We start from the raw sequence: 27,601 nt of genomic DNA, 5'->3' as shown, positions 1-27,601 counted from the left end.
TACGCTGTGTCTGTGCTGTGCCCGAGTGCGCTGTGTCTGCGCTGTGCATGTGTACGCTGTGTCTGTGTACGCTGTGTCTGTGTACGCTGTGTCTGTGCTGTGCCTGTGTACGCTCTGTCTGTGTACGCTGTGTCTGTGTACGCTATGTCTGTGTACGCTGTGTCTGTGCTGTGCCTGTGTACGCTGTGTCTGTGTACGATGTGTCTGTGTACGCTGTGTCTCGGCTGTGTATGTGTACGCTGTCTGTGTACGCTGTGCCTGTGTACGCTATGTCTGTGTACGCTGTGTCTGTGTACGCTGTGTCTGTGCTGTGCCCGAGTGCGCTGTGTCTGTGTACACTGTGTCTGTGTACACTGTGTCTGTGCTGTGCATGTGTACACTGTGTCTGTGTACACTGTGTCTGTGCTGTGCATGTGTACGCTGTGTCTGTGTACGCTGTGCCTGTGTACGCTGTGTCTGTGTACGCTGTGTCTGTGCTGTGCCCGAGTGCGCTGTGTCTGTGTACACTGTGTCTGTGTACACTGTGTCTGTGCTGTGCATGTGTACGCTGTGTCTGTGTACGCTGTGTCTGTGTACGCTGTGTCTGTGTACGCTGTGTCTGTGCTGTGCCCGAGTGCGCTGTGTCTGTGTACGCTGTGTCTGTGCTGTGCCTGTGTACGCTGTGTCTGTGTACGCTGTGTCTGTGTACGCTGTGTCTGTGTACGCTGTGTCTGTGTACGCTGTGTCTGTGCTGTGCCTGTGTACGCTGTGTCTGTGTACGCTGTGTCTGTGTACGCTGTGTCTGTGTACGCTGTGTCTGTGTACGCTGTGTCTGTGCTGTGCCTGTGTACGCTGTGTATGTGTACGCTGTGTCTGTGTATGCTGTGTCTGTGCTGTGCCTGTGTACGCTGTGTCTGTGTACGCTGTGTCTGTGTATGCTGTGTCTGTGTACGCTGTGTCTGTGCTGTGCCTGTGTACGCTGTGTCTGTGTACGCTGTGTCTGTGTACGCTGTGTCTGTGTACGCTGTGTCTGTGTACGCTGTGTCTGTGCTGTGCCTGTGTACGCTGTGTCTGTGTACGCTGTGTCTGTGTACGCTGTGTCTGTGTACGCTGTGTCTGTGCTGTGCATGTGTACGCTGTGTCTGTGTACGCTGTGTCTGTGTATGCTGTGTCTGTGTACGCTGTGTCTGTGCTGTGCATGTGTACGCTGTGTCTGTGTACGCTGTGTCTGTGTACGCTGTGTACGCTCTGTCTGTGTACGCTGTGTCTGTGCTGTGTCTGTGTACGCTGTGTCTGTGTACGCTGTGTCTGTGTACGCTGTGTCTGTGCTGTGCATGTGTACGCTGTGTCTGCGCTGTGCGTGCGCTACACGGATGCCGACCTGCGTGACGAGGTAGGACGGTTTGCGGCAGGAGGAGGCAGAGGAAGGGACCCACGGCAGGGCCCTTGGCTACGCTCGGTGGCCACTGCGTTCTCCTACGCAGCGCCCAGGGTGGTGAGGAGGGTGGTGAGGGGGGTGGCGGTGAGGGTGGTGAGGAGGGTGGCGGGGGTGGTGAGGGGAGAGCAGCGGGGGAGATGGGTACCGTGCCGGCGCTGGTGCTGGTGCTGGGAGCGCTGCGCGTGGCCGCCGAGGGGCCGCTGGTGCCCCGAGTCAGCTTCTCCTACGAAGGTGAGTGCTGGCTGCTGCGGTGGTGGTGGTGGTGGTGGCGATGGTCGGTGCGATGGGTTTTGTGCGATAACGGTGTGGGGCGTGGTGCGATGGGGTGGGTGTTGCGACGGTGGCGGGTGTGACGGTGGCGATGTGACGGTGTTAGCGGCCGTGATGGCGGTGGGTGGCGATGGCGCTGTGTGCGATGATGGAAGGGCGTGAAAGCGGTTGGTGACACGATGTCGAAGGGTGGCGGCGGCGGCGGGCGTGATGGAGGACGATTTGATAGCAGCCACAGCGGCGGAGGATGCGGCGATGGTCTAGGCTGAGATGGCGGTGGGCGTGACGGTGGTGGTTTTAACTCGCACCAGCTCGCCCTCCTCGCCACACTGTTCCCTGTCCTGCGGCGCACTACACGGGCGGTTGGATTGCCGAGTAGAAGTGGCGGTGGAAGGGGGAGAGCTTCTTATGGAGCTGAATGAGATTGCCTGTTGCTTTTTTTTTGCCTGTTGCTTTTTTGCCCGCTGTGCAGGTCAGATCGTTTTGTAAAGTTTAAATGTCCGAGCGAATGTTTTTGGCGTTTTTCGCTCATCCTTGTACCAGCCTGAGGGTTTACTCAAGTCCTCAGCGGAATAACAAAAAACCCGTTTTTAACAAAATCAAACTCTTTCCCTTGCGCTGCCTCCGCCCTGGAATTCCTCCCTCCTGTCATCTCCCGCCTCTTCCCAAGCTCGCGCGAGAATAAATAAGTCGCGCGATGCCACCGGCCTCTCCGCAGGCACGGCATTCCCGTCGTCGCTCACTCTCTCGCTGCCTGTCCAACCACCCCCCTCCCCCGGTGGTGTGGAGGCGGGTGCTGGGGGGGAGGAGACGGAGTGATGATAGTAACAATTGTGACGATAGTAACAATTGTGACGATAGTAGCAATTGTGACGATAGTAACAATCGTGACGATAGTAACAATCGTGACGATAGTAACAATCGTGACGATAGTAACAATCGTGACGATAGTGACAATCGTGACGATAGTAACAATCGTGACGATAGTGACAATCGTGACGATAGTGACAATCGTGACGATAGTGACGATCGTGACGATAGTAACGATCGTGACGATAGTAACGATCGTGACGATAGTAACGATCGTGACGATAGTAACGATCGTGACGATAGTGACAATTGTGACAATAGTAACAATTGTGACGATAGTAACAATTGTGACGATAGTAACAATTGTGGTAACAATTGTGACGATGGTAACAATTGTGACGATGGTAACAATTGTGACGATGGTAACAATTGTGACGATAGTAACAATTGTGACGATAGTAACAGTTGTGACGATAGTAACAGTTGTGACGATAGTAACAGTTGTGACGATAGTAACAATTGTGACGATAGTAACAATTGTGACGATAGTAACAATTGTGATCACGGTGGGAGGTGTTGTTAACACGGCGCCGTGATGCCAGCGGAACGAACGGTGGAAATTTCGCCTCCGATGATTATCTCTCAGCAGCAGCAGCGGCGGCCCATCAGAGATTACCCCCCCCCCCCCCCCCCCGTGTGTAGCCTGAACACACTGTCGGGGCAAGTGCCGTTGGTGAGTAGCGGGACCCGTGAAGGCCGTGGGCACGATGGTACACGAGGGCGTGGGTGGCCAGCACCAACGCCCGGCCGCCTTTGTTTCCCCCACTGTACCCATTTGAGGCCGAGTCGACCTAGGGGAGGCCCAGGAACCGCTTTGGATAATTGCGTCGCTGGTGTCGAGCGTGAGCGTGAATGGAACTTGGCTCGCCGGTTTAGCGGCGGAGCGAGCTGACTGCAACGACGACCGCTCTCCGCAGCGCCCGCTTCGCCCCCCGCATTTACATGACGCCCGCTTGTGAATATCGATAACCCCGCGGTGGGGGGGGGGGGGGGGGGTTCGGAACGCACGCCCCCTCCCCTCTCCCCCCGCTTGAGTTCACGCGGCCCACGGGCGGCGGTGTGCCGCGCCGTCCGCGAATTCGCGACCCGTTCGTTGCGGCCCGGCGGCCACGGTTACTTCTGTCATTGCAAGGGCCTCACCCCACCCCGCCCCGCTCCCTCCCCCCACCCCTTCAGAGTTGGCGCGGGAGGCGGCGATGAGTTTCCGCGCCGTGCCCAACGCGTCGGCGCTGCTGCTGGTGCCGCAGCGCTCGGCGCTCTACGTGGGCGCGCGCGACGCCATCCTCGCCCTGGACGCCCGCAACGTCTCCCGCGAGCTCCACCCCGCCGTGAGTGAGGGGGGGGGACCCCGCTAGCGGCCGGGGGGACCCCCTAGCCGGGGCACCCGGGGCGTGGGGGCACCCGGGGGACGTGGATCTGGCGGGGACGCCACTAGCCGGGGGACCGAAGGGCACCCGGGGGACAGGGACCCGGAGAGATCTGGGGAATGTGTGGATGGGGATCCGGGGGTGACAGGGGACCGCCGTAGCCAGGGGGACCTCCGTAGAGAACGGGGACCTCCGGAGAGACGGAACCCCGACGCTCGTGACCCAGGGACTCGGTGACTTACAGGTCCTGAGACTCGCGACCTCGGGCCGGCCCGTGAATCCTGACCCCGTGACCTCTGACGCCGCGACCTCGGGTTCACGCGGGTGACCTCCCCGCGTATAACCTTCGTCTCTTTGAGGCGTCTGTTGAAGGCTCGGGCGGCGTGAACGGCCGTGGGCTTCCCTCGACATCGTGACGCCTCGTGTTGAGTAGCGTTGTTGTTGTTCCCAGAGTTCTGTGTTTGTGTCTGTGAACGCCTGTGCTTGTCAAGCCGTCTGCTTGACCATCGGTATGACTGCGTTGTGCGTCTGTTCGGCCGCCCCGTCTGCGTGTCCGTCTCTCGAGCGCTCGTATCTGGCCGTGACCCTCTTGCCTCTGTGTCTGTTTGCCTCTCTCTCTCTCATCAGCTCTCCTGGAAGGCTGACAGCCAAATGAAGATGTGTCAGTCGAAGAGGAACAGCCAGGTACCGTAAACTAATGCACGCTTTTCTTAAATATAGCTATTTTATTCAGATGCAGCCTGGCTATCACAAATGATAGCTCAACGATGTGGCTTATCACGTGGAAATAATTGATAGCAGCCAAATACTCTTGAACACGTTTTTAAATGCGGAGGGAAAAACCGGAGGACCCGGAGAAAAATCCACGCGACCACGAGGAGGGACACCGTAAACTCCGAATACAGAACGGGCGTCAGGGTCGGGATCGAACCCACGGCCTCCTGCGCACCGGGCGAGGTAGTTAACATCTCCCAGCCACCGTGGCGCCCCAATCCTTTTACATCCACGGGGGGGGGGGGAGGGGGCGGTGGCATTGCGACCATGTGGATTCCATAATCGCTGCGGGGAAACCCCGGTGTGTCCGTTAGGGTCTCGTGGGCGCGTGCGGTCCAATCGTCGTCAGCGTGAGAATGGGGGGCCGCGTTGCGAGCGTGAGGGGTGGCCCGGTGCGAGCGTGAGGGACGCCCTGTGCCGCAGAGGGAGTGCTTCAACTTCGTGCGGGTGCTGCACCGACTCGACGGCACGCGGCTGTACGCGTGCGGCACCGGCGCCTTCCAGCCCAAGTGCGCCTACATCGTGAGCGCTGCCGCCCCCCCGCCCTCCGCCACCGCCGCCGCCACGCGCCAGGGGGGGTGGGGACGCATGCGTGGGTGTTCCGTGGGTGTTCCGTGGGTGTTCCGTGGGTGTTCCCGAGCGTGCGCGGTTCGATTCCCTCTCACCGGTGACGGTCGTCCGAACCGGTCCCGGGCCTCCGCTCGGGTGGCTCGGCCTCAAACGAGCACCCGGCGTGGCGGCGTGCGGTAAAACATCGTCACTGGGGAGACAAAGGCGGCCGGGCGTGGTGCTGGCCACCCACCCCCCCCCCCCCCCCCGCTCGTGTGCCGCGCCGGCCTTCCAAGGTGCTCGTGAACAACACTTGTCCCAAAAGTCTGTTGAGGCTACACGGTGGGGGATCTTTGTATTTATTGGTGGAGCAGTCGTGCAGTGGTTAGCGCACCGCACTATGAACACGCACCTTGGGGTGTTGTAGTGTTTCTACATTGGCTTGTGTGGGTGAATATTACCGTGTCTGTTGAAATTCTTTTGCACCGCACGTAGCCAACCGTGCTAATCGGAGGTGTGGGGCCAAGGACAACAAACTAAACACAAAAAACTGTTATAAAAAAAAGAGTTTTCAATCTAGATGATTTAAAAGTGCACGTTAGTGCTTTGTTGTGTGTTGATGGGAGCCGGTGTGCGTTCTGGCACGAGTTCACGCGTGCTGGCGTGACCTGTGGCTGTGACCCCGTGCGACCCCCCCCCCCCGTGCGACCCCGCGTGTAGAATGTAACCGACTTCTCGTTTGTGAAAAATCCTGGAGGGACCGTGATGGAGGAGAACGGCAGGGGCAAGTGCCCCTTTGACCCCGAGCAGAGGCACACCTCGCTGATGACCGGTGCGTGTCCATCGCAGCTCCCACACTGCCCTCCGCTCACCCACGCCACACCACACACCTCGCTTCACCACACGCACGCTCTGCATTTACCCGCATGCCACACTAAAGATCCCACGCACACACCGCTGTACGCATCGCGCATCCTACACCCACCCACCCACCGCATCCTACGCACCCTCTGCATCACCTCACCCCTGCTCGAGTCATCGCGGCCGTCCCGTCGACCTCCCGGCTGATTTGGCTGCAGGGAGACAGCGCGGCAGTGCGGGGGACCACAGCGGAGAGGGATCGCGGCGATCTCGCGGTTGGAGAGCTCCGTGCGTCGCCGCATTCGGGGGCCGCGTCTCGCGTCTCCGTTCTCGGCTGCGCCGGCCGGTGCCGCGCAGCGCCGGCAAATTCGTTCGTTTTTATCATCGGGCGCACGCCTGCCGAAACCCTCCATGGAAAACTCAACATTCCCCACGTGAAAAAAAGTCTCCCCCATCCCCCCGTCTCTAATCTTTAATCGAGCGTCGACGCCGGTGGAAGCGTAACGCTCGACGGAGAGCGACGGCCGTGACGGTGACGGCGGCATCGCGTCCCCTCCCTCTGCAGGAGGAGAGCTCTACTCGGGCACGCGCAGCAACTACCTGGGCACCGAGTCGGTGGTGCAGCGGAGCCCTAGCAGCATGTCCAGCGAGCTGTCGAGCAGCTGGCTGTACAGTGAGTTCGCCCCCCCCCCCCCCTTCTCTCTCCCCCCACCACCCCCCGCCAATTTGTGTAGAAATTCAAATCCGCAGACTTTTGCGCGTGGGCCGCGCCGTGACTCTGCACGCCGTCAACGCCGCTCCCCGCGACGCCGGCCGCAGGGAACGGCGAACACGCGGCGGTTGCTGTCCCGACGGATGTCGATTATTTCTCCGCGTGATAAATTATTATTATTGATTATATTAATCGGCGGGGGGGGAGGGGCAGAGGGGCCGGGATTGACAAACATCTGACTGACTCTTTATTACAATTTTACGCCTGTGATTTTTGCCCCTTCGAGTCAGCCTACGCTCAGCCGCTGCGATAACTAAAACGCAGTAGAATCCATGATAATGACTGGCAGGACGGCCGCTGATAATTTAAAATAGCGGATAATAAAAAATTTAGAACCATTTTCCACGGATCTCTATGCTAAAAAAAGCACTAATACAGCAAAACCTTGAATTGTGAGTAACTTGGCCTTGCGAGTGTTTTGCAAGACTAGCAGAAATTTTAACAAAATATTAATTTGATAAACGAGCGAGGGTCTCGCAACACGAGCGGTGTACGTGTAGACGCTTTGTACTGCCGAGCGTCACGCGATCGCAACCGACGTACGAGTGCTTTGACGTACGAGTGCTTTGACGTACGAGTGCTTTGACGTACGAGTGCTTTGGATTACAAACACGTTTCCGGAACGAATTGTGCTCGCAATCCCAAGGTTTTACTCTTTTGGGGTATAAATTATGTTTAAGTTAAGAAAATTGAGGGCGATCACATGGAGAACATATTTTTTGGTTTAAGCACCTAAAAACAAGTGTATCAATGTGCACTTGTTTTTAGGTGCGCGCGGTTAATCCGCAAATCGGATAAACCGCCCGCGGATGATCGAGAGTCGACTGCACGTGCACGCACGACGACGTTGTCGGCGTTGTTGTTGTATGTTGTCGGTGTTGTTGTCATTGTTGATGTTGTCGACGTTGTTGGTGTTGTTATTGACGTTGTTGGTGTTGTTGTCGGCGTTGTTGTTGACGTTATTGGTGTTGTTGTTGGCGTTGCCATTGGCGTTGTTGTTGACGTTATTGGTGTTGTTGTCGGCGTTGTTGTTGTTGTCGGTGTTGTTGTCATTGTTGATGTTGTCGACGTTGTTGGTGTTGTTATTGACGTTGTTGACGTCGGCGTTGTTGTTGTTGGCGTTGTTGTTGGCGTTGTTGTTGACGTTATTGGTGTTGTTGTTGGCGTTGTTGTTGGCGTTGTTGTTGGCGTTGTTGTTGGCGTTGTTGACGTTATTGGTGTTGTTGTTGGCGTTGTTGTTGGCGTTGTTGTTGGCGTTGTTGTTGTTGTCGGCGTTGTTGTTGACGTTGTTGTTGGTGTCTTGGCCGCGCAGACCCGACGTTCGTGGCGTCGGAGTTTGTGAACGAGAGCGAGTCGCGGGAGCAGGACAACAAGGTCTACTTCTTCTTCTCGGAGACGGCCATGGAGTTCGACTTCTACTCCAGGGTGGTGGTGCCGAGGGTCGCGCGCGTCTGCACGGTGAGGAGGCGTCGGGGCGGGGCGGGGGGGTACGAAGAGAGGGAGAGACGCGGGTGTGCTGACCCCCGCGGCACGACGGGGGGCAGGAGGGTGGCAGCGCGGCGGTCGCCGCCGGCGCCTCGCGGCCGGAGGAGGGGGCCTGGGGGTCAATTCCAGAACTCGGGCGACTCTCCGGGTGGAGTTTTGCGCATTCCCACGGCAACGTAGGTGACGCACGCATGAAGCCGTCCCGGGCCTCCCCGGTGCGGTCACGTGTAAAGCGTCGGCGCCACGCGCGGTTACCGGTCGTCCACCCCGCCTCGTGCGCCATGGCCGTGCACCAAGGGGGGGGGGCCGCTCGCTTACGGCGCTTGCCCGCTGTACTTGCCCCGTGCGAAGGACGAGCTGGGGAACGTCGTCGTCCCGCGTTCCCCAGGGTGACACGGGCGGCCTGAAGAAGCTGGAGAGGAAGTGGACGACGTTCCTCAAGTCGCGGCTCGACTGCTCGCTGGGAGGGACGGCGTTCGCCGGACTCCGGCACGTCGCGTCGACCCGCGGCCTCCGTGGCCGGCCCGGCACCGTGTTCTACGCCCTCTACACGGACCGCTGGTGCGCGACTCGTCCTCCACCCCACGCCCCGCGGGTACCGACGCGCGGTCGCCGCGGGCTCTGACGCGCGGTCGCCGCGGGCGTCCTTGCAGGGGCGGGGGCGCCGTCTCGGCCGTCTGCTCGTACCGCGTGGACGAGGTGCGGCGCGTCTTCTCCGGACGCTTCAAGCACCGGGGAGGGGCCGACCGGCGGTGGGCCCCCTACGCGGGGGCCCTGCCCGCACAACGGCCCGGAGACGTGAGTACCGGCAGTGCGCGCCACGGTAGACTCCACGGTAGACTCCACGGTACACGTGACTGTACACGTCACTGTACACGTCACGGTACACGTCACTGTACACGTCACGGCACACGTCACGGTACACGTCACTGTACACGTCACTGTACACGTCACGGCACACGTCATGGTACACGTGACTGTACTCGTGACTGTACACGTGACTGTACACGTAACTGTACACGTCACTGTACACGCGGCGCTCGCTGTGCACGCGGTGTGGACTCCAGCACTCTCTAGGACACGCGGCCCTCCGCTCCCCCCCACCCCCCCTCGCAGTGTCCCCTGGGCTGGGACTCGCAGACGCTGCCCTCCGAGACGCTCAACTTCGTCTCCGACCACCCCCTGATGGACGAGGCGGTGAAGGCCGAGGGGGGCCGGCCCTGGCTGCTGGTGCCGGGAGTGGCCTACAACCGGCTGCTGGTGGTCGACATGGCGGCGCTGGACGGCAAGAGCTGGAGGACGCTGCTGCTGGGCACAGGTGGGGGGGCCCCAACACACAGAGACCCCCAACACACGCAGACCCCCAACGCACGGAGACCCCCAACGCACGCAGACCCCCAACGCACGGAGACCCCCAACACACAGAGACCCCCAACACACGGAGACCCCCAACACACGCAGACCCCCAACACACGGAGACCCCCAACACACGGAGACCGCCAACACACGCAGACCCCCAACGCACGCAGACCCTCAACACACAGAGACCCCCAACACACAGAGACCCCCAACGCACGCAGATCCCCAACACACAGAGACCCCCAACACACGGAGACCCCCAACACACAGAGACTCCCAACACACGGAGACCCCCAACACACAGAGACCCCCACACACGCAGACCCCCAACACACAGAGACCCCCAACGCACGCAGACCCCCAACACACAGAGACCCCAACACACGGAGACCCCCAACACACAGAGACTCCCAACACACGGAGACCCCCAACACACAGAGACCCCCACACACGCAGACCCCCAACACACAGAGACCCCCAACACACGCAGACCCCCAACACACGCAGACCCCCAACACACAGAGACCCCCAACACACGCAGACCCCCAACACACGCAGACCCCCAACAAACAGAGACCCCCAACACACAGAGACCCCCAACACACGCAGACCCCCAACACACGCAGACCCCCAACACACAGAGACCACCAATACACAGAGACCCCCACACACAGAGACCCCCAACACACAGAGACCCCCAACACACAGAGACCCCCAACACACGGAGACCCCCAACACACAGAGACCCCCACACACAGAGACCCCCAACACACAGAGACCCCCAATACACAGAGACCCCCAACACACGGAGACCCCCAACACACGGAGACCCCCAACGCACGCAGACCCCGAACACACAGAGACCCCCAACGCACGCAGACCCCCAACACACAGAGACCCCCAACACACGGAGACCCCCAACACACGGAGACCCCCAACGCACGCAGACCCCCAACACACGGAGACCCCCAACACACAGAGACCCCCACACACGCAGACCCCCAACACACAGAGACCCCCAACACGCAGGGACCCCCAACACACGCAGACCCCCAACACATGCAGACCCCCAACAAACAGAGACCCCCAACACACAGAGACCCCCAACACACGCAGACCCCCAACACACAGAGACTCCCAACAAACAGAGACCCCCAACACACAGAGACCCCAACACACAGACACCCCCAACACACAGAGACCCCCAACACATGCAGACTCCCAACACACGGAGACCCCCAACAAACAGAGACCCCCAACACACGCAGACCCCCACACACAGAGACCCCCAACACACGCAGACCCCCAACACACGGAGACCCCCAATACACGGAGACCCCCAACACACGCAGACCCCCAACACACAGAGACCCCCCACACACAGAGACCCCCAACACACGGAGACCCCCAACGCACGCAGACCCCCAACACACAGAGACCCCCCACACACAGAGACCCCCAACACACGGAGACCCCCAACGCACGCAGACCCCCAACACACAGAGACCCCCAACACACAGAGACCCCCAACACACGGAGACCCCAACACACAGAGACCCCCAACACACAGAGACCCCCAACACATGGAGACCCCCAACACACAGAGACCCCCAACACACGCAGACCCCCAACAAACAGAGACTCCCAACACACGGAGACCCCCAACACACGCAGACCCCCAACAAACAGAGACCCCCACACACAGAGACCCCCAATACACAGAGACCCCCAACACACAGAGACCCCCACACACAGAGACCTCCAACACACGCAGACCCCAACACACATAGACCCCTACACACGGAGACCCCCAACACACGCAGACCCCCAACACACGGAGACCCCCAACACACGGAGACTCCCAACACACAGAGACCCCCAAGACACGGAGACCCCCAACACACAGAGACCCCCAACACACAGATACCCCCAACACACAGAGACCCCCAACACACGCAGACCCCCAACACACAGAGACCCCCACACACGCAGACCCCCAACACACAGAGACCCCCAACACACGCAGACCCCCAACACACGCAGACCCCCAACACACAGAGACCCCCAACACACGCAGACCCCCAACACACGCAGACCCCCAACAAACAGAGACCCCCAACACACAGAGACCCCCAACACACGCAGACCCCCAACACACGCAGACCCCCAACACACAGAGACCACCAATACACAGAGACCCCCACACACAGAGACCCCCAACACACAGAGACCCCCAACACACAGAGACCCCCAACACACGGAGACCCCCAACACACAGAGACCCCCACACACAGAGACCCCCAACACACAGAGACCCCCAATACACAGAGACCCCCAACACACGGAGACCCCCAACACACGGAGACCCCCAACGCACGCAGACCCTGAACACACAGAGACCCCCAACGCACGCAGACCCCCAACACACAGAGACCCCCAACACACGGAGACCCCCAACACACGGAGACCCCCAACGCACGCAGACCCCCAACACACGGAGACCCCCAACACACAGAGACCCCCACACACGCAGACCCCCAACACACAGAGACCCCCTACACGCAGCGACCCCCAACACACGCAGACCCCCAACACACGCAGACCCCCAACAAACAGAGACCCCCAACACACAGAGACCCCCAACACACACAGACCCCCGACACACAGAGACTCCCAACAAACAGAGACCCCCAACACACAGAGACCCCAACACACAGACACCCCCAACACACAGAGACCCCCAACACACGCAGACTCCCAACACACGGAGACCCCCAACAAACAGAGACCCCCAACACACGCAGACCCCCACACACAGAGACCCCCAACACACGCAGACCCCCAACACACGGAGACCCCCAATACACGGAGACCCCCAACACACGCACACCCCCAACACACAGAGACCCCCCACACACAGAGACCCCCAACACACGGAGACCCCCAACGCACGCAGACCCCCAACACACAGAGACCCCCCACACACAGAGACCCCCAACACACAGAGACCCCCAACACACGGAGACCCCCAACACACAGAGACCCCCAACACACAGAGACCCCCAACACACGGAGACCCCAACACACAGAGACCCCCAACACACAGAGACCCCCAACACACGGAGACCCCCAACACACAGAGACCCCCAACACACGCAGACCCCCAACAAACAGAGACTCCCAACACACGGAGACCCCCAACACACGCAGACCCCCAACAAACAGAGACCCCCACACACAGAGACCCCCAATACACAGAGACCCCCAACACACAGAGACCCCCACACACAGAGACCTCCAACACACGCAGACCCCAACACACATAGACCCCTACACACGGAGACCCCCAACACACGCAGACCCCCAACACACGGAGACCCCCAACACACGGAGACTCCCAACACACAGAGACCCCCAAGACACGGAGACCCCCAACACACAGAGACCCCCAACACACGGAGACCCCCAACACACAGAGACCCCCAACACACAGAGACCCCCAACACACGGAGACCCCAACACACAGAGACCCCCAACACACAGAGACCCCCAACACACGGAGACCCCCAACACACAGAGACCCCCAACACACGCAGACCCCCAACAAACAGAGACTCCCAACACACGGAGACCCCCAACACACGCAGACCCCCAACAAACAGAGACCCCCACACACAGAGACCCCCAATACACAGAGACCCCCAACACAAAGAGACCCCCACACACAGAGACCTCCAACACACGCAGACCCCAACACACATAGACCCCTACACACGGAGACCCCCAACACACGCAGACCCCCAACACACGGAGACCCCCAACACACGGAGACTCCCAACACACAGAGACCCCCAAGACACGGAGACCCCCAACACACAGAGACCCCCAACACACAGATACCCCCAACACACAGAGACCCCCAACACACGCAGACCCCCAACACACGGAGACCCCCAACACACAGAGACCCCCAACACACGCAGACCCCAACAAACGGAGACCTCCAACACACGCAGACCTCCAACACACGCAGACCCCCAACACACAGAGACCCCCAACACACGGAGACCCCCAACACACAGAGACCCCCAACACACGCAGACCCCCAACACACGCAGACCCCCAACACACGGAGACCCCCAACACACGAAGACCCCCAACACACAGAGACCCCAACACACGCAGACCCCCAACACACGGAGACCCCCAACACACGCAGACCCCCAACACACGCAGACCCCCAACACACAGAGACCCCCAACACACGCAGACCCCCAACACACGCAGACCCCCAACACACGGAGACCCCCAACACACGGAGACCCCCAACACACAGAGACCCCAACACACGCAGACCCCCAACACACGGAGACCCCCAACACACGCAGACCCCCAACACACGCAGACCCCCAACACACAGAGACCCCCAACACACGCAGACCCCCAACACACGCAGACCCCCAATACACGGAGACCCCCAACACATGGAGACCCCCAACACACGGAGACCCCCAACACACAGAGACCCCCACACACAGAGACCCCCAACACACAGAGACCCCCAATACACAGAGACCCCCAACACACGGAGACCCCCAACACACGGAGACCCCCAACGCACGCAGACCCCGAACACACAGAGACCCCCAACGCACGCAGACCCCCAACACACAGAGACCCCCAACACACGGAGACCCCCAACACACAGAGACCCCCAACGCACGCAGACCCCCAACACGCGGAGACCCCCAACACACAGAGACCCCTACACACGCAGACCCCCAACACACAGAGACCCCCAACACGCAGGGACCCCCAACACACGCAGACCCCCAACACACGCAGACCCCCAACAAACAGAGACCCCCAACACACAGACCCCCAACACACGCAGACCCCCGACACACAGAGACTCCCAACAAACAGAGACCCCCAACACACAGAGACCCCAACACACAGACACCCCCAACACACAGAGACCCCCAACACACGCAGACTCCCAACACACGGAGACCCCCAACAAACAGAGACCCCCAACACACGCAGACCCCCACACACAGAGACCCCCAACACACGCAGACCCCCAACACACGGAGACCCCCAATACACGGAGACCCCCAACACACGCAGACCCCCAACACACAGAGACCCCCCACACACAGAGACCCCCAACACACGGAGACCCCCAACGCACGCAGACCCCCAACACACAGAGACCCCCCACACACAGAGACCCCCAACACACAGAGACCCCCAACACACGGAGACCCCAACACACAGAGACCCCCAACACACAGAGACCCCCAACACACGGAGACCCCCAACACACAGAGACCCCCAACACACGCAGACCCCCAACAAACAGAGACCCCCACACACAGAGACCCCCAATACACAGAGACCCCCAACACACAGAGACCCCCACACACAGAGACCTCCAACACACGCAGACCCCAACACACATAGACCCCTACACACGGATACCCCCAACACACGCAGACCCCCAACACACGGAGACCCCCAACACACGGAGACTCCCAACACACAGAGACCCCCAAGACACGGAGACCCCCAACACACAGAGACCCCCAACACACAGATACCCCCAACACACAGAGACCCCCAACACACGCAGACCCCCAACACACGGAGACCCCCAACACACAGAGACCCCCAACACATGCAGACCCCAACAAACGGAGACCCCCCACACACAGAGACCCCCAACACACGGAGACCCCCAACACACAGAGACCCCCAACGCACGCAGACCCCCAACACACAGAGACCCCCCACACACAGAGACCCCCAACACACAGAGACCCCCAACACACGGAGACCCCCAACACACAGAGACCCCCAACACACAGAGACCCCCAACACACGGAGACCCCAACACACAGAGACCCCCAACACACAGAGACCCCCAACACACGGAGACCCCCAACACAGAGACCCCCAACACACGCAGACCCCCAACAAACAGAGACTCCCAACACACGGAGACCCCCAACACACGCAGACCCCCAACAAACAGAGACCCCCACACACAGAGACCCCCAATACACAGAGACCCCCAACACACAGAGACCCCCACACACAGAGACCTCCAACACACGCAGACCCCAACACACATAGACCCCTACACACGGAGACCCCCAACACACGCAGACCCCCAACACACGGAGACCCCCAACACACGGAGACTCCCAACACACAGAGACCCCCAAGACACGGAGACCCCCAACACACAGAGACCCCCAACACACAGATACCCCCAACACACAGAGACCCCCAACACACGCAGACCCCCAACACACGGAGACCCCCAACACACAGAGACCCCCAACACACGCAGACCCCAACAAACGGAGACCTCCAACACACGCAGACCTCCAACACACGCAGACCCCCAACACACAGAGACCCCCAACACACGGAGACCCCCAACACACAGAGACCCCCAACACACGCAGACCCCCAACACACGCAGACCCCCAACACACGGAGACCCCCAACACACGGAGACCCCCAACACACAGAGACCCCAACACACGCAGACCCCCAACACACGGAGACCCCCAACACACGCAGACCCCCAACACACGCAGACCCCCAACACACAGAGACCCCCAACACACGCAGACCCCCAACACACGCAGACCCCCAATACACGGAGACCCCCAACACATGGAGACCCCCAACACACGGAGACCCCCAACACACAGAGACCCCCACACACAGAGACCCCCAACACACAGAGACCCCCAATACACAGAGACCCCCAACACACGGAGACCCCCAACACACGGAGACCCCCAACGCACGCAGACCCCGAACACACAGAGACCCCCAACGCACGCAGACCCCCAACACACAGAGACCCCCAACACACGGAGACCCCCAACACACAGAGACCCCCAACGCACGCAGACCCCCAACACACGGAGACCCCCAACACACAGAGACCCCTACACACGCAGACCCCCAACACACAGAGACCCCCAACACGCAGGGACCCCCAACACACGCAGACCCCCAACACACGCAGACCCCCAACAAACAGAGACCCCCAACACACAGACCCCCAACACACGCAGACCCCCGACACACAGAGACTCCCAACAAACAGAGATCCCCAACACACAGAGACCCCAACACACAGACACCCCCAACACACAGAGACCCCCAACACACGCAGACTCCCAACACACGGAGACCCCCAACAAACAGAGACCCCCAACACACCAGACCCCCACACACAGAGACCCCCAACACACGCAGACCCCCAACACACGGAGACCCCCAATACACGGAGACCCCCAACACACGCAGACCCCCAACACACAGAGACCCCCCACACACAGAGACCCCCAACACACAGAGACCCCCACACACAGAGACCTCCAACACACGCAGACCCCAACACACATAGACCCCTACACACGGAGACCCCCAACACACGCAGACCCCCAACACACGGAGACCCCCAACACACGGAGACTCCCAACACACAGAGACCCCCAAGACACGGAGACCCCCAACACACAGAGACCCCCAACACACAGAGACCCCCAACACACAGATACCCCCAACACACAGAGACCCCCAACACACGCAGACCCCCAACACACAGAGACCCCCACACACGCAGACCCCCAACACACAGAGACCCCCAACACACGCAGACCCCCAACACACGCAGACCCCCAACACACAGAGACCCCCAACACACGCAGACCCCCAACACACGCAGACCCCCAACAAACAGAGACCCCCAACACACAGAGACCCCCAACACACGCAGACCCCCAACACACGCAGACCCCCAACACACAGAGACCACCAATACACAGAGACCCCCACACACAGAGACCCCCAACACACAGAGACCCCCAACACACAGAGACCCCCAACACACGGAGACCCCCAACACACAGAGACCCCCACACACAGAGACCCCCAACACACAGAGACCCCCAATACACAGAGACCCCCAACACACGGAGACCCCCAACACACGGAGACCCCCAACGCACGCAGACCCTGAACACACAGAGACCCCCAACGCACGCAGACCCCCAACACACAGAGACCCCCAACACACGGAGACCCCCAACACACGGAGACCCCCAACGCACGCAGACCCCCAACACACGGAGACCCCCAACACACAGAGACCCCCACACACGCAGACCCCCAACACACAGAGACCCCCTACACGCAGCGACCCCCAACACACGCAGACCCCCAACACACGCAGACCCCCAACAAACAGAGACCCCCAACACACAGAGACCCCCAACACACACAGACCCCCGACACACAGAGACTCCCAACAAACAGAGACCCCCAACACACAGAGACCCCAACACACAGACACCCCCAACACACAGAGACCCCCAACACACGCAGACTCCCAACACACGGAGACCCCCAACAAACAGAGACCCCCAACACACGCAGACCCCCACACACAGAGACCCCCAACACACGCAGACCCCCAACACACGGAGACCCCCAATACACGGAGACCCCCAACACACGCAGACCCCCAACACACAGAGACCCCCCACACACAGAGACCCCCAACACACGGAGACCCCCAACGCACGCAGACCCCCAACACACAGAGACCCCCCACACACAGAGACCCCCAACACACAGAGACCCCCAACACACGGAGACCCCCAACACACAGAGACCCCCAACACACAGAGACCCCCAACACACGGAGACCCCAACACACAGAGACCCCCAACACACAGAGACCCCCAACACACGGAGACCCCCAACACACAGAGACCCCCAACACACGCAGACCCCCAACAAACAGAGACTCCCAACACACGGAGACCCCCAACACACGCAGACCCCCAACAAACAGAGACCCCCACACACAGAGACCCCCAATACACAGAGACCCCCAACACACAGAGACCCCCACACACAGAGACCTCCAACACACGCAGACCCCAACACACATAGACCCCTACACACGGAGACCCCCAACACACGCAGACCCCCAACACACGGAGACCCCCAACACACGGAGACTCCCAACACACAGAGACCCCCAAGACACGGAGACCCCCAACACACAGAGACCCCCAACACACAGATACCCCCAACACACAGAGACCCCCAACACACGCAGACCCCCAACACACGGAGACCCCCAACACACAGAGACCCCCAACACACGCAGACCCCAACAAACGGAGACCTCCAACACACGCAGACCTCCAACACACGCAGACCCCCAACACACAGAGACCCCCAACACACGGAGACCCCCAACACACAGAGACCCCCAACACACGCAGACCCCCAACACACGCAGACCCCCAACACACGGAGACCCCCAACACACGGAGACCCCCAACACACAGAGACCCCAACACACGCAGACCCCCAACACACGGAGACCCCCAACACACGCAGACCCCCAACACACGCAGACCCCCAACACACAGAGACCCCCAACACACGCAGACCCCCAACACACGCAGACCCCCAATACACGGAGACCCCCAACACATGGAGACCCCCAACACACGGAGACCCCCAACACACAGAGACCCCCACACACAGAGACCCCCAACACACAGATACCCCCAACACACAGAGACCCCAACACACAGACACCCCCAACACACAGAGACCCCCAACACACGCAGACTCCCAACACACGGAGACCCCCAACAAACAGAGACCCCCAACACACGCAGACCCCCACACACAGAGACCCCCAACACACGCAGACCCCCAACACACGGAGACCCCCAATACACGGAGACCCCCAACACACGCAGACCCCCAACACACAGAGACCCCCCACACACAGAGACCCCCAACACACGGAGACCCCCAACGCACGCAGACCCCCAACACACAGAGACCCCCCACACACAGAGACCCCCAACACACAGAGACCCCCAACACACGGAGACCCCCAACACACAGAGACCCCCAACACACAGAGACCCCCAACACACGGAGACCCCAACACACAGAGACCCCCAACACACAGAGACCCCCAACACACGGAGACCCCCAACACACAGAGACCCCCAACACACGCAGACCCCCAACAAACAGAGACTCCCAACACACGGAGACCCCCAACACACGCAGACCCCCAACAAACAGAGACCCCCACACACAGAGACCCCCAATACACAGAGACCCCCAACACACAGAGACCCCCACACACAGAGACCTCCAACACACGCAGACCCCAACACACATAGACCCCTACACACGGAGACCCCCAACACACGCAGACCCCCAACACACGGAGACCCCCAACACACGGAGACTCCCAACACACAGAGACCCCCAAGACACGGAGACCCCCAACACACAGAGACCCCCAACACACAGATACCCCCAACACACAGAGACCCCCAACACACGCAGACCCCCAACACACGGAGACCCCCAACACACAGAGACCCCCAACACACGCAGACCCCAACAAACGGAGACCTCCAACACACGCAGACCTCCAACACACGCAGACCCCCAACACACAGAGACCCCCAACACACGGAGACCCCCAACACACAGAGACCCCCAACACACGCAGACCCCCAACACACGCAGACCCCCAACACACGGAGACCCCCAACACACGGAGACCCCCAACACACAGAGACCCCAACACACGCAGACCCCCAACACACGGAGACCCCCAACACACGCAGACCCCCAACACACGCAGACCCCCAACACACAGAGACCCCCAACACACGCAGACCCCCAACACACGCAGACCCCCAATACACGGAGACCCCCAACACATGGAGACCCCCAACACACGGAGACCCCCAACACACAGAGACCCCCACACACAGAGACCCCCAACACACAGAGACCCCCAATACACAGAGACCCCCAACACACGGAGACCCCCAACACACGGAGACCCCCAACGCACGCAGACCCCGAACACACAGAGACCCCCAACGCACGCAGACCCCCAACACACAGAGACCCCCAACACACGGAGACCCCCAACACACAGAGACCCCCAACGCACGCAGACCCCCAACACACGGAGACCCCCAACACACAGAGACCCCTACACACGCAGACCCCCAACACACAGAGACCCCCAACACGCAGGGACCCCCAACACACGCAGACCCCCAACACACGCAGACCCCCAACAAACAGAGACCCCCAACACACAGACCCCCAACACACGCAGACCCCCGACACACAGAGACTCCCAACACACGCAGACTCCCAACACACGGAGACCCCCAACAAACAGAGACCCCCAACACACGCAGACCCCCACACACAGAGACCCCCAACACACGCAGACCCCCAACACACGGAGACCCCCAATACACGGAGACCCCCAACACACGCAGACCCCCAACACACAGAGACCCCCCACACACAGAGACCCCCAACACACGGAGACCCCCAACGCACGCAGACCCCCAACACACAGAGACCCCCCACACACAGAGACCCCCAACACACAGAGACCCCCAACACACGGAGACCCCAACACACAGAGACCCCCAACACACAGAGACCCCCAACACACGGAGACCCCCAACACACAGAGACCCCCAACACACGCAGACCCCCAACAAACAGAGACCCCCACACACAGAGACCCCCAATACACAGAGACCCCCAACACACAGAGACCCCCACACACAGAGACCTCCAACACACGCAGACCCCAACACACATAGACCCCTACACACGGATACCCCCAACACACGCAGACCTCCAACACACGGAGACCCCCAACACACGGAGACTCCCAACACACAGAGACCCCCAAGACACGGAGACCCCCAACACACAGAGACCCCCAACACACAGATACCCCCAACACACAGAGACCCCCAACACACGCAGACCCCCAACACACGGAGACCCCCAACACACAGAGACCCCCAACACATGCAGACCCCAACAAACGGAGACCCCCCACACACAGAGACCCCCAACACACGGAGACCCCCAACGCACGCAGACCCCCAACACACAGAGACCCCCCACACACAGAGACCCCCAACACACAGAGACCCCCAACACACGGAGACCCCCAACACACAGAGACCCCCAACACACAGAGACCCCCAACACACGGAGACCCCAACACACAGAGACCCCCAACACACAGAGACCCCCAACACACGGAGACCCCCAACACACAGAGACCCCCAACACACGCAGACCCCCAACAAACAGAGACTCCCAACACACGGAGACCCCCAACACACGCAGACCCCCAACAAACAGAGACCCCCACACACAGAGACCCCCAATACACAGAGACCCCCAACACACAGAGACCCCCACACACAGAGACCTCCAACACACGCAGACCCCAACACACATAGACCCCTACACACGGAGACCCCCAACACACGCAGACCCCCAACACACGGAGACCCCCAACACACGGAGACTCCCAACACACAGAGACCCCCAAGACACGGAGACCCCCAACACACAGAGACCCCCAACACACAGATACCCCCAACACACAGAGACCCCCAACACACGCAGACCCCCAACACACAGAGACCCCCAACACACAGAGACCCCCAACACACGCAGACCCCAACAAACGGAGACCTCCAACACACGCAGACCTCCAACACACGCAGACCCCCAACACACAGAGACCCCCAACACACGGAGACCCCCAACACACAGAGACCCCCAACACACGCAGACCCCCAACACACGCAGACCCCCAACACACGGAGACCCCCAACACACGGAGACCCCCAACACACAGAGACCCCAACACACGCAGACCCCCAACACACGGAGACCCCCAACACACGCAGACCCCCAACACACGCAGACCCCCAACACACAGAGACCCCCAACACACGCAGACCCCCAACACACGCAGACCCCCAATACACGGAGACCCCCAACACATGGAGACCCCCAACACACGGAGACCCCCAACACACAGAGACCCCCACACACAGAGACCCCCAACACACAGAGACCCCCAATACACAGAGACCCCCAACACACGGAGACCCCCAACACACGGAGACCCCCAACGCACGCAGACCCCGAACACACAGAGACCCCCAACGCACGCAGACCCCCAACACACAGAGACCCCCAACACACGGAGACCCCCAACACACAGAGACCCCCAACGCACGCAGACCCCCAACACACGGAGACCCCCAACACACAGAGACCCCTACACACGCAGACCCCCAACACACAGAGACCCCCAACACGCAGGGACCCCCAACACACGCAGACCCCCAACACACGCAGACCCCCAACAAACAGAGACCCCCAACACACAGACCCCCAACACACGCAGACCCCCGACACACAGAGACTCCCAACAAACAGAGACCCCCAACACACAGAGACCCCAACACACAGACACCCCCAACACACAGAGACCCCCAACACACGCAGACTCCCAACACACGGAGACCCCCAACAAACAGAGACCCCCAACACACGCAGACCCCCACACACAGAGACCCCCAACACACGCAGACCCCCAACACACGGAGACCCCCAATACACGGAGACCCCCAACACACGCAGACCCCCAACACACAGAGACCCCCCACACACAGAGACCCCCAACACACGGAGACCCCCAACGCACGCAGACCCCCAACACACAGAGACCCCCCACACACAGAGACCCCCAACACACAGAGACCCCCAACACACGGAGACCCCAACACACAGAGACCCCCAACACACAGAGACCCCCAACACACGGAGACCCCCAACACACAGAGACCCCCAACACACGCAGACCCCCAACAAACAGAGACCCCCACACACAGAGACCCCCAATACACAGAGACCCCCAACACACAGAGACCCCCACACACAGAGACCTCCAACACACGCAGACCCCAACACACATAGACCCCTACACACGGATACCCCCAACACACGCAGACCCCCAACACACGGAGACCCCCAACACACGGAGACTCCCAACACACAGAGACCCCCAAGACACGGAGACCCCCAACACACAGAGACCCCCAACACACAGATACCCCCAACACACAGAGACCCCCAACACACGCAGACCCCCAACACACGGAGACCCCCAACACACAGAGACCCCCAACACACGCAGACCCCAACAAACGGAGACCTCCAACACACGCAGACCCCCAACACACGCAGACCCCCAACACACAGAGACCCCAACACACGGAGACCCCCAACACACAGAGACCCCCAACACACGCAGACCCCCAACACACGCAGACCCCCAACACACGGAGACCCCCAACACACGGAGACCCCCAACACACAGAGACCCCAAAACACGCAGACCCCCAACACACGGAGACCCCCAACACACGCAGACCCCCAACACACGCAGACCCCCAACACACAGAGACCCCCAACACACGCAGACCCCCAACACACGCAGACCCCCAATACACGGAGACCCCCAACACACAGAGACCCCAACACACGCAGACCCCCAACACACGGAGACCCCCAACACACGGAGACCCCCAACACACAGAGACCCCCAACACACAGAGACCCCCAACACACAGAGACCCCCAACACACGCAGAGCCCCACACACAGAGACCCCCAACACACAGAGACCCCCAACACACGCAGAGCCCCACACACAGAGACCCCCAACACACAGAAACCCCCAACACACAGAGACCCCCAACACACAGAGACCCCCAACACACCCCTGAATTCCCAGTGTTGGGCCCCGGCCCCTGAATGGGTGCGTGTGTCTGTGCCGCGTCTCGGCCGCCCCCCCAGACGCGGGCGCGCTGCACCGCGCCGTGCTGCCGGAGTCGCGCGGAGATCCTCACCTGGTGGAGGAGCTGCAGGCGCTGGGGCAGCAGGAGCCGGTGCTGTCCATGGTGCTGACCCACGACCAGGTGACCCCTCCTAGTGCGGTGCACTCACAACTCACAACTAGTGCGGTGCACTCACAACTCACAACTAGTGCGGTGCACTCACAACTCACAACTAGTGCGGTGCACTCACAACTCATCCACTAGTGCGGTGTACTCACAACTCACCCACTAGTGCGGTGCACTCACAACTCACCCACTAGTGTGGTGCACTCACAACTCACAACTAGTGCAGTGCACTCACAACTCACAACTAGTGTGGTGCACTCACAACTCACAACTAGTGCGGTGCACTCACAACTCACAACTAGTGTGGTGCACTCACAACTCACAACTAGTGTGGTGCACTCACAACTCACCCACTAGTGTGGTGCACTCACAACTCACAACTCACCCACTAGTGTGGTGCACTCACAACTCACAACTAGTGCGGTGCACTCACAACTCACCCACTGGAGCGGTGCAACTCGCTACTAGTCTCAAGTACTCGCCACTACTGTGGCGCGCTCGCTAGCTCTGCCCGCCGACTGGTGGCGTTTATTGGCGTGGCCGAGCTCGCGTGCGGTGCGTGTGCGGTCCTGTGCGGCGTGCGGCGTGTACGTGCGGTGTGTACGTGCGGTGTGTACGTGCGGTGTGTACGTGCGGTGTGTACGTGCGGTGTGTACGTGCGGCGTGTACGTGCGGCGTGTACGTGAGACGTGTACGTGCGGCGTGTACGTGCGGCGTGTACGTGCGGTGTGTACGTGTGGCGTGTACGTGCGGCGTGTACGTGAGACGTGTACGTGAGACGTGTACGTGCGGCGTGTACGTGCGGTGTGTACGTGTGGCGTGTACGTGCGGTGTGTACGTGAGACGTGTACGTGAGACGTGTGCGTGAGACATGTACGTGCGGCGTGTACGTGAGACGTGTACGTGCGGCGTGTACGTGCGGCGTGTACGTGCGGCGTGTACGTGCGGCGTGTACGTGCGGCGTGTACGTGCGGCACAGACCTCGGTGGTCGTGGCTGGCCCCTCGGGGGTGGTGCAGCTGCCCGTGTGCCGCTGTGGCCGCTACCGGGCGTGCTGGGACTGCGTACTGGTGCGGGATCCCTGCTGCGCCTGGGACCCCCAGCGGAGGCTGTGCAGGCGTCACGGCGGGGAGACCGGCGCCGGGTGAGCGGGGCGGCAATCGCACAAAGACAAAGACACCCCCCCCCCCCCCCCCCCCCGTAGCCTTCGCAGACTGTTAGCGAGAACTTCGCACGAGGAGGTGGGCCGCCAGCACTACACCGACGGTGATGATGTTTACACATCACACCGGGTACTCATTTGAGGCCGAGTCGACCTAGGGGAGGCCCAGTACCGGTTATAATAATCGTCACTGGGTGTTGGCCGTGAGCGGGAATCGAACCCGGGTCGCCGGGCTCGTAGCGCAGCGTAGCGCTGACCGCTGCACCGCCGCTCCCCCATCCCCCTCCCCTGTGTGCCCCCCCCCACCCTCCCCACAGGTCGTGGCTGCAGGACGTGAGCGGTGGTGACGCGACGACGCTCTGCTCCGCTCACCCGCCAGGTCGGTGCTCACCGCGCCGCACTCCGCTGTCTCTCCCTCCCCGTGTCTCCACTGTTTCTTCCTCCCCGTGTCTCCACTGTCTCTCCTTCCGCATGTCTCTCCCTCCCCGTGTCTCTCCCTCCCCGTGTCTCTCCCTCCCCGTGTCTCTCCCTCCCCGTGTCTCTCTCTCCCCGTGTCTCTCCCTCCCCGTGTCTCTCCCTCCCCGTGTCTCTCCCTCCCCGTGTCTCTCCCTCCCCGTGTCTCTCCCTCCCCGTGTCTCTCCCTCCCCGTGTCTCTCTCTCCCCGTGTCTCTCCCTCCCCGTGTCTCTCCCTCCCCGTGTCTCTCCCTCCCCGTGTCTCTCCCTCCCCGTGTCTCTCTCTCCCCGTGTCTCTCCCTCCCCGTGTCTCTCCCTCCCCGTGTCTCCACTGTTTCTTCCTCCCCGTGTCTCCACTGTCTCTCCTTCCGCATGTCTCTCCCTCCCCGTGTCTCTCCCTCCCCGTGTCTCCGCTGTCTCTCCCTCCCTGTGTCTCTCCCTCCCCGTGTCTCTCCCTCCCCGTGTCTCTCCCTCCCCATGTCTCTCCCTCCCCGTGTCTCTCCCTCCCCATGTCTCTCCCTCCCCGTGTCTCCACTGTTTCTTCCTCCCCGTGTCTCCGCTGTCTCTCCCTCCCCATGTCTCTCCCTCCCCGTGTCTCCGCTGTCTCTCCCTCCCCATGTCTCTCCCTCCCCATATCTCTCCCTCCATGTGTCTCCGCTGTCTCTCCCTCCCCGTGTCTCCGCTGTCCCGTCCTCACCGTCGTCTCCGCCGCCCCCGCGTCGCGTGCAGACGTGGTGGCCGTCCGCGTGGCGCTGGCGCCGCTGCTGCTGCTGCCCTGCCCCCCCCCCCTCCCGCCTGGCTCGCCTCTCCTGGGAGCGAGACTCCGGCCCGGCCCCGGGGCAGCCGCTGCCCCGGGCGGGCCTGCTGCTCCGCCAGGGCGCCCCCCCGGCCCCCTGGGATCTCACGGGCACGTACCTGTGCTGGGCCGAGGAGGGCGGCCACCGGCGCCTCGTCGCCGGCTTTACCGTGCAGCTTCCGGGCTCTTCCTCCTCGTCGTCGTCCTCCTCCTCCGTAACCGAGCGGAAGTCAAACGGGCGGCAGGCGAGGCCGGACCCAATGACGGGCACCGCGGCCACGTCAGAGTCGGCGCACGGCGTGCCCGGTAAAGACGCCTCCGCGTCCAATTCCCCGTCGGGGTTCGGCCCGGGGTTTTTGGTCGGGCTGCTGGCGACGCTGGTGCTGGCGGCGGCGGCGGTCGCCGCGAAGAGGCGCTTCTTCCCAAACGCCGCCTTCCCGTGCTCGCCCGGCGCGGACGACGTCGCCGACGCGCCGCCGGCGACGCCCTGAGGGCTCCCTCGTCACGAGGGGCGGTGGGGACCCTTCGGAGGTCTCTCGCCGAGGGGAGACGCGGACGCCGAAGCGCA

General features: G+C 61.2%; 1 protein-coding gene across 1 annotated transcript; it reads left to right on the top strand.

Annotated features, from left to right (window-relative positions):
* Window positions 1–1,530: 1,530 nt before the first annotated feature.
* On the top strand, window positions 1,531–27,601 carry LOC142920778 (semaphorin-4D-like). Its single transcript, XM_076062851.1, has 14 exons — window positions 1,531–1,648; window positions 3,734–3,885; window positions 4,552–4,608; window positions 5,122–5,220; window positions 5,968–6,079; window positions 6,674–6,781; window positions 8,193–8,338; window positions 8,754–8,926; window positions 9,019–9,163; window positions 9,482–9,683; window positions 24,517–24,638; window positions 25,603–25,766; window positions 26,102–26,163; window positions 26,967–27,601. Exons 1-14 carry the CDS (start codon window positions 1,555–1,557, stop codon window positions 27,341–27,343), a joined length of 2,013 nt encoding a protein of 670 aa, XP_075918966.1. The 5' UTR covers window positions 1,531–1,554; the 3' UTR covers window positions 27,344–27,601.

This window comes from Petromyzon marinus, unplaced genomic scaffold, assembly GCF_048934315.1.
Source record: "Petromyzon marinus isolate PM22_M1 ecotype Great Lakes invasive population unplaced genomic scaffold, UKy_Petmar_22M1.pri1.0 PM_G_Scaffold_76, whole genome shotgun sequence".
Lineage (NCBI taxonomy): Eukaryota > Metazoa > Chordata > Hyperoartia > Petromyzontiformes > Petromyzontidae > Petromyzon > Petromyzon marinus.
This window is presented reverse-complemented; position numbering and strand designations above follow the sequence as displayed.

What these genes read in the sequence shown, in the direction of transcription:
- LOC142920778 (XM_076062851.1), top strand. Translation starts at nt 1,555, where the DNA reads ATGGGTACCGTGCCGGCGCTGGTGCTGGTGCTGGGAGCGCTGCGCGTG. An exon ending in AGTCAGCTTCTCCTACGAAG is followed by an intron (nt 1,649 to 3,733) that starts GTGAGTGCTGGC and finishes CCACCCCTTCAG; the next exon opens with AGTTGGCGCGGGAGGCGGCG. An exon ending in CCGCACAACGGCCCGGAGAC is followed by an intron (nt 9,164 to 9,481) that starts GTGAGTACCGGC and finishes CCCCCCTCGCAG; the next exon opens with TGTCCCCTGGGCTGGGACTC.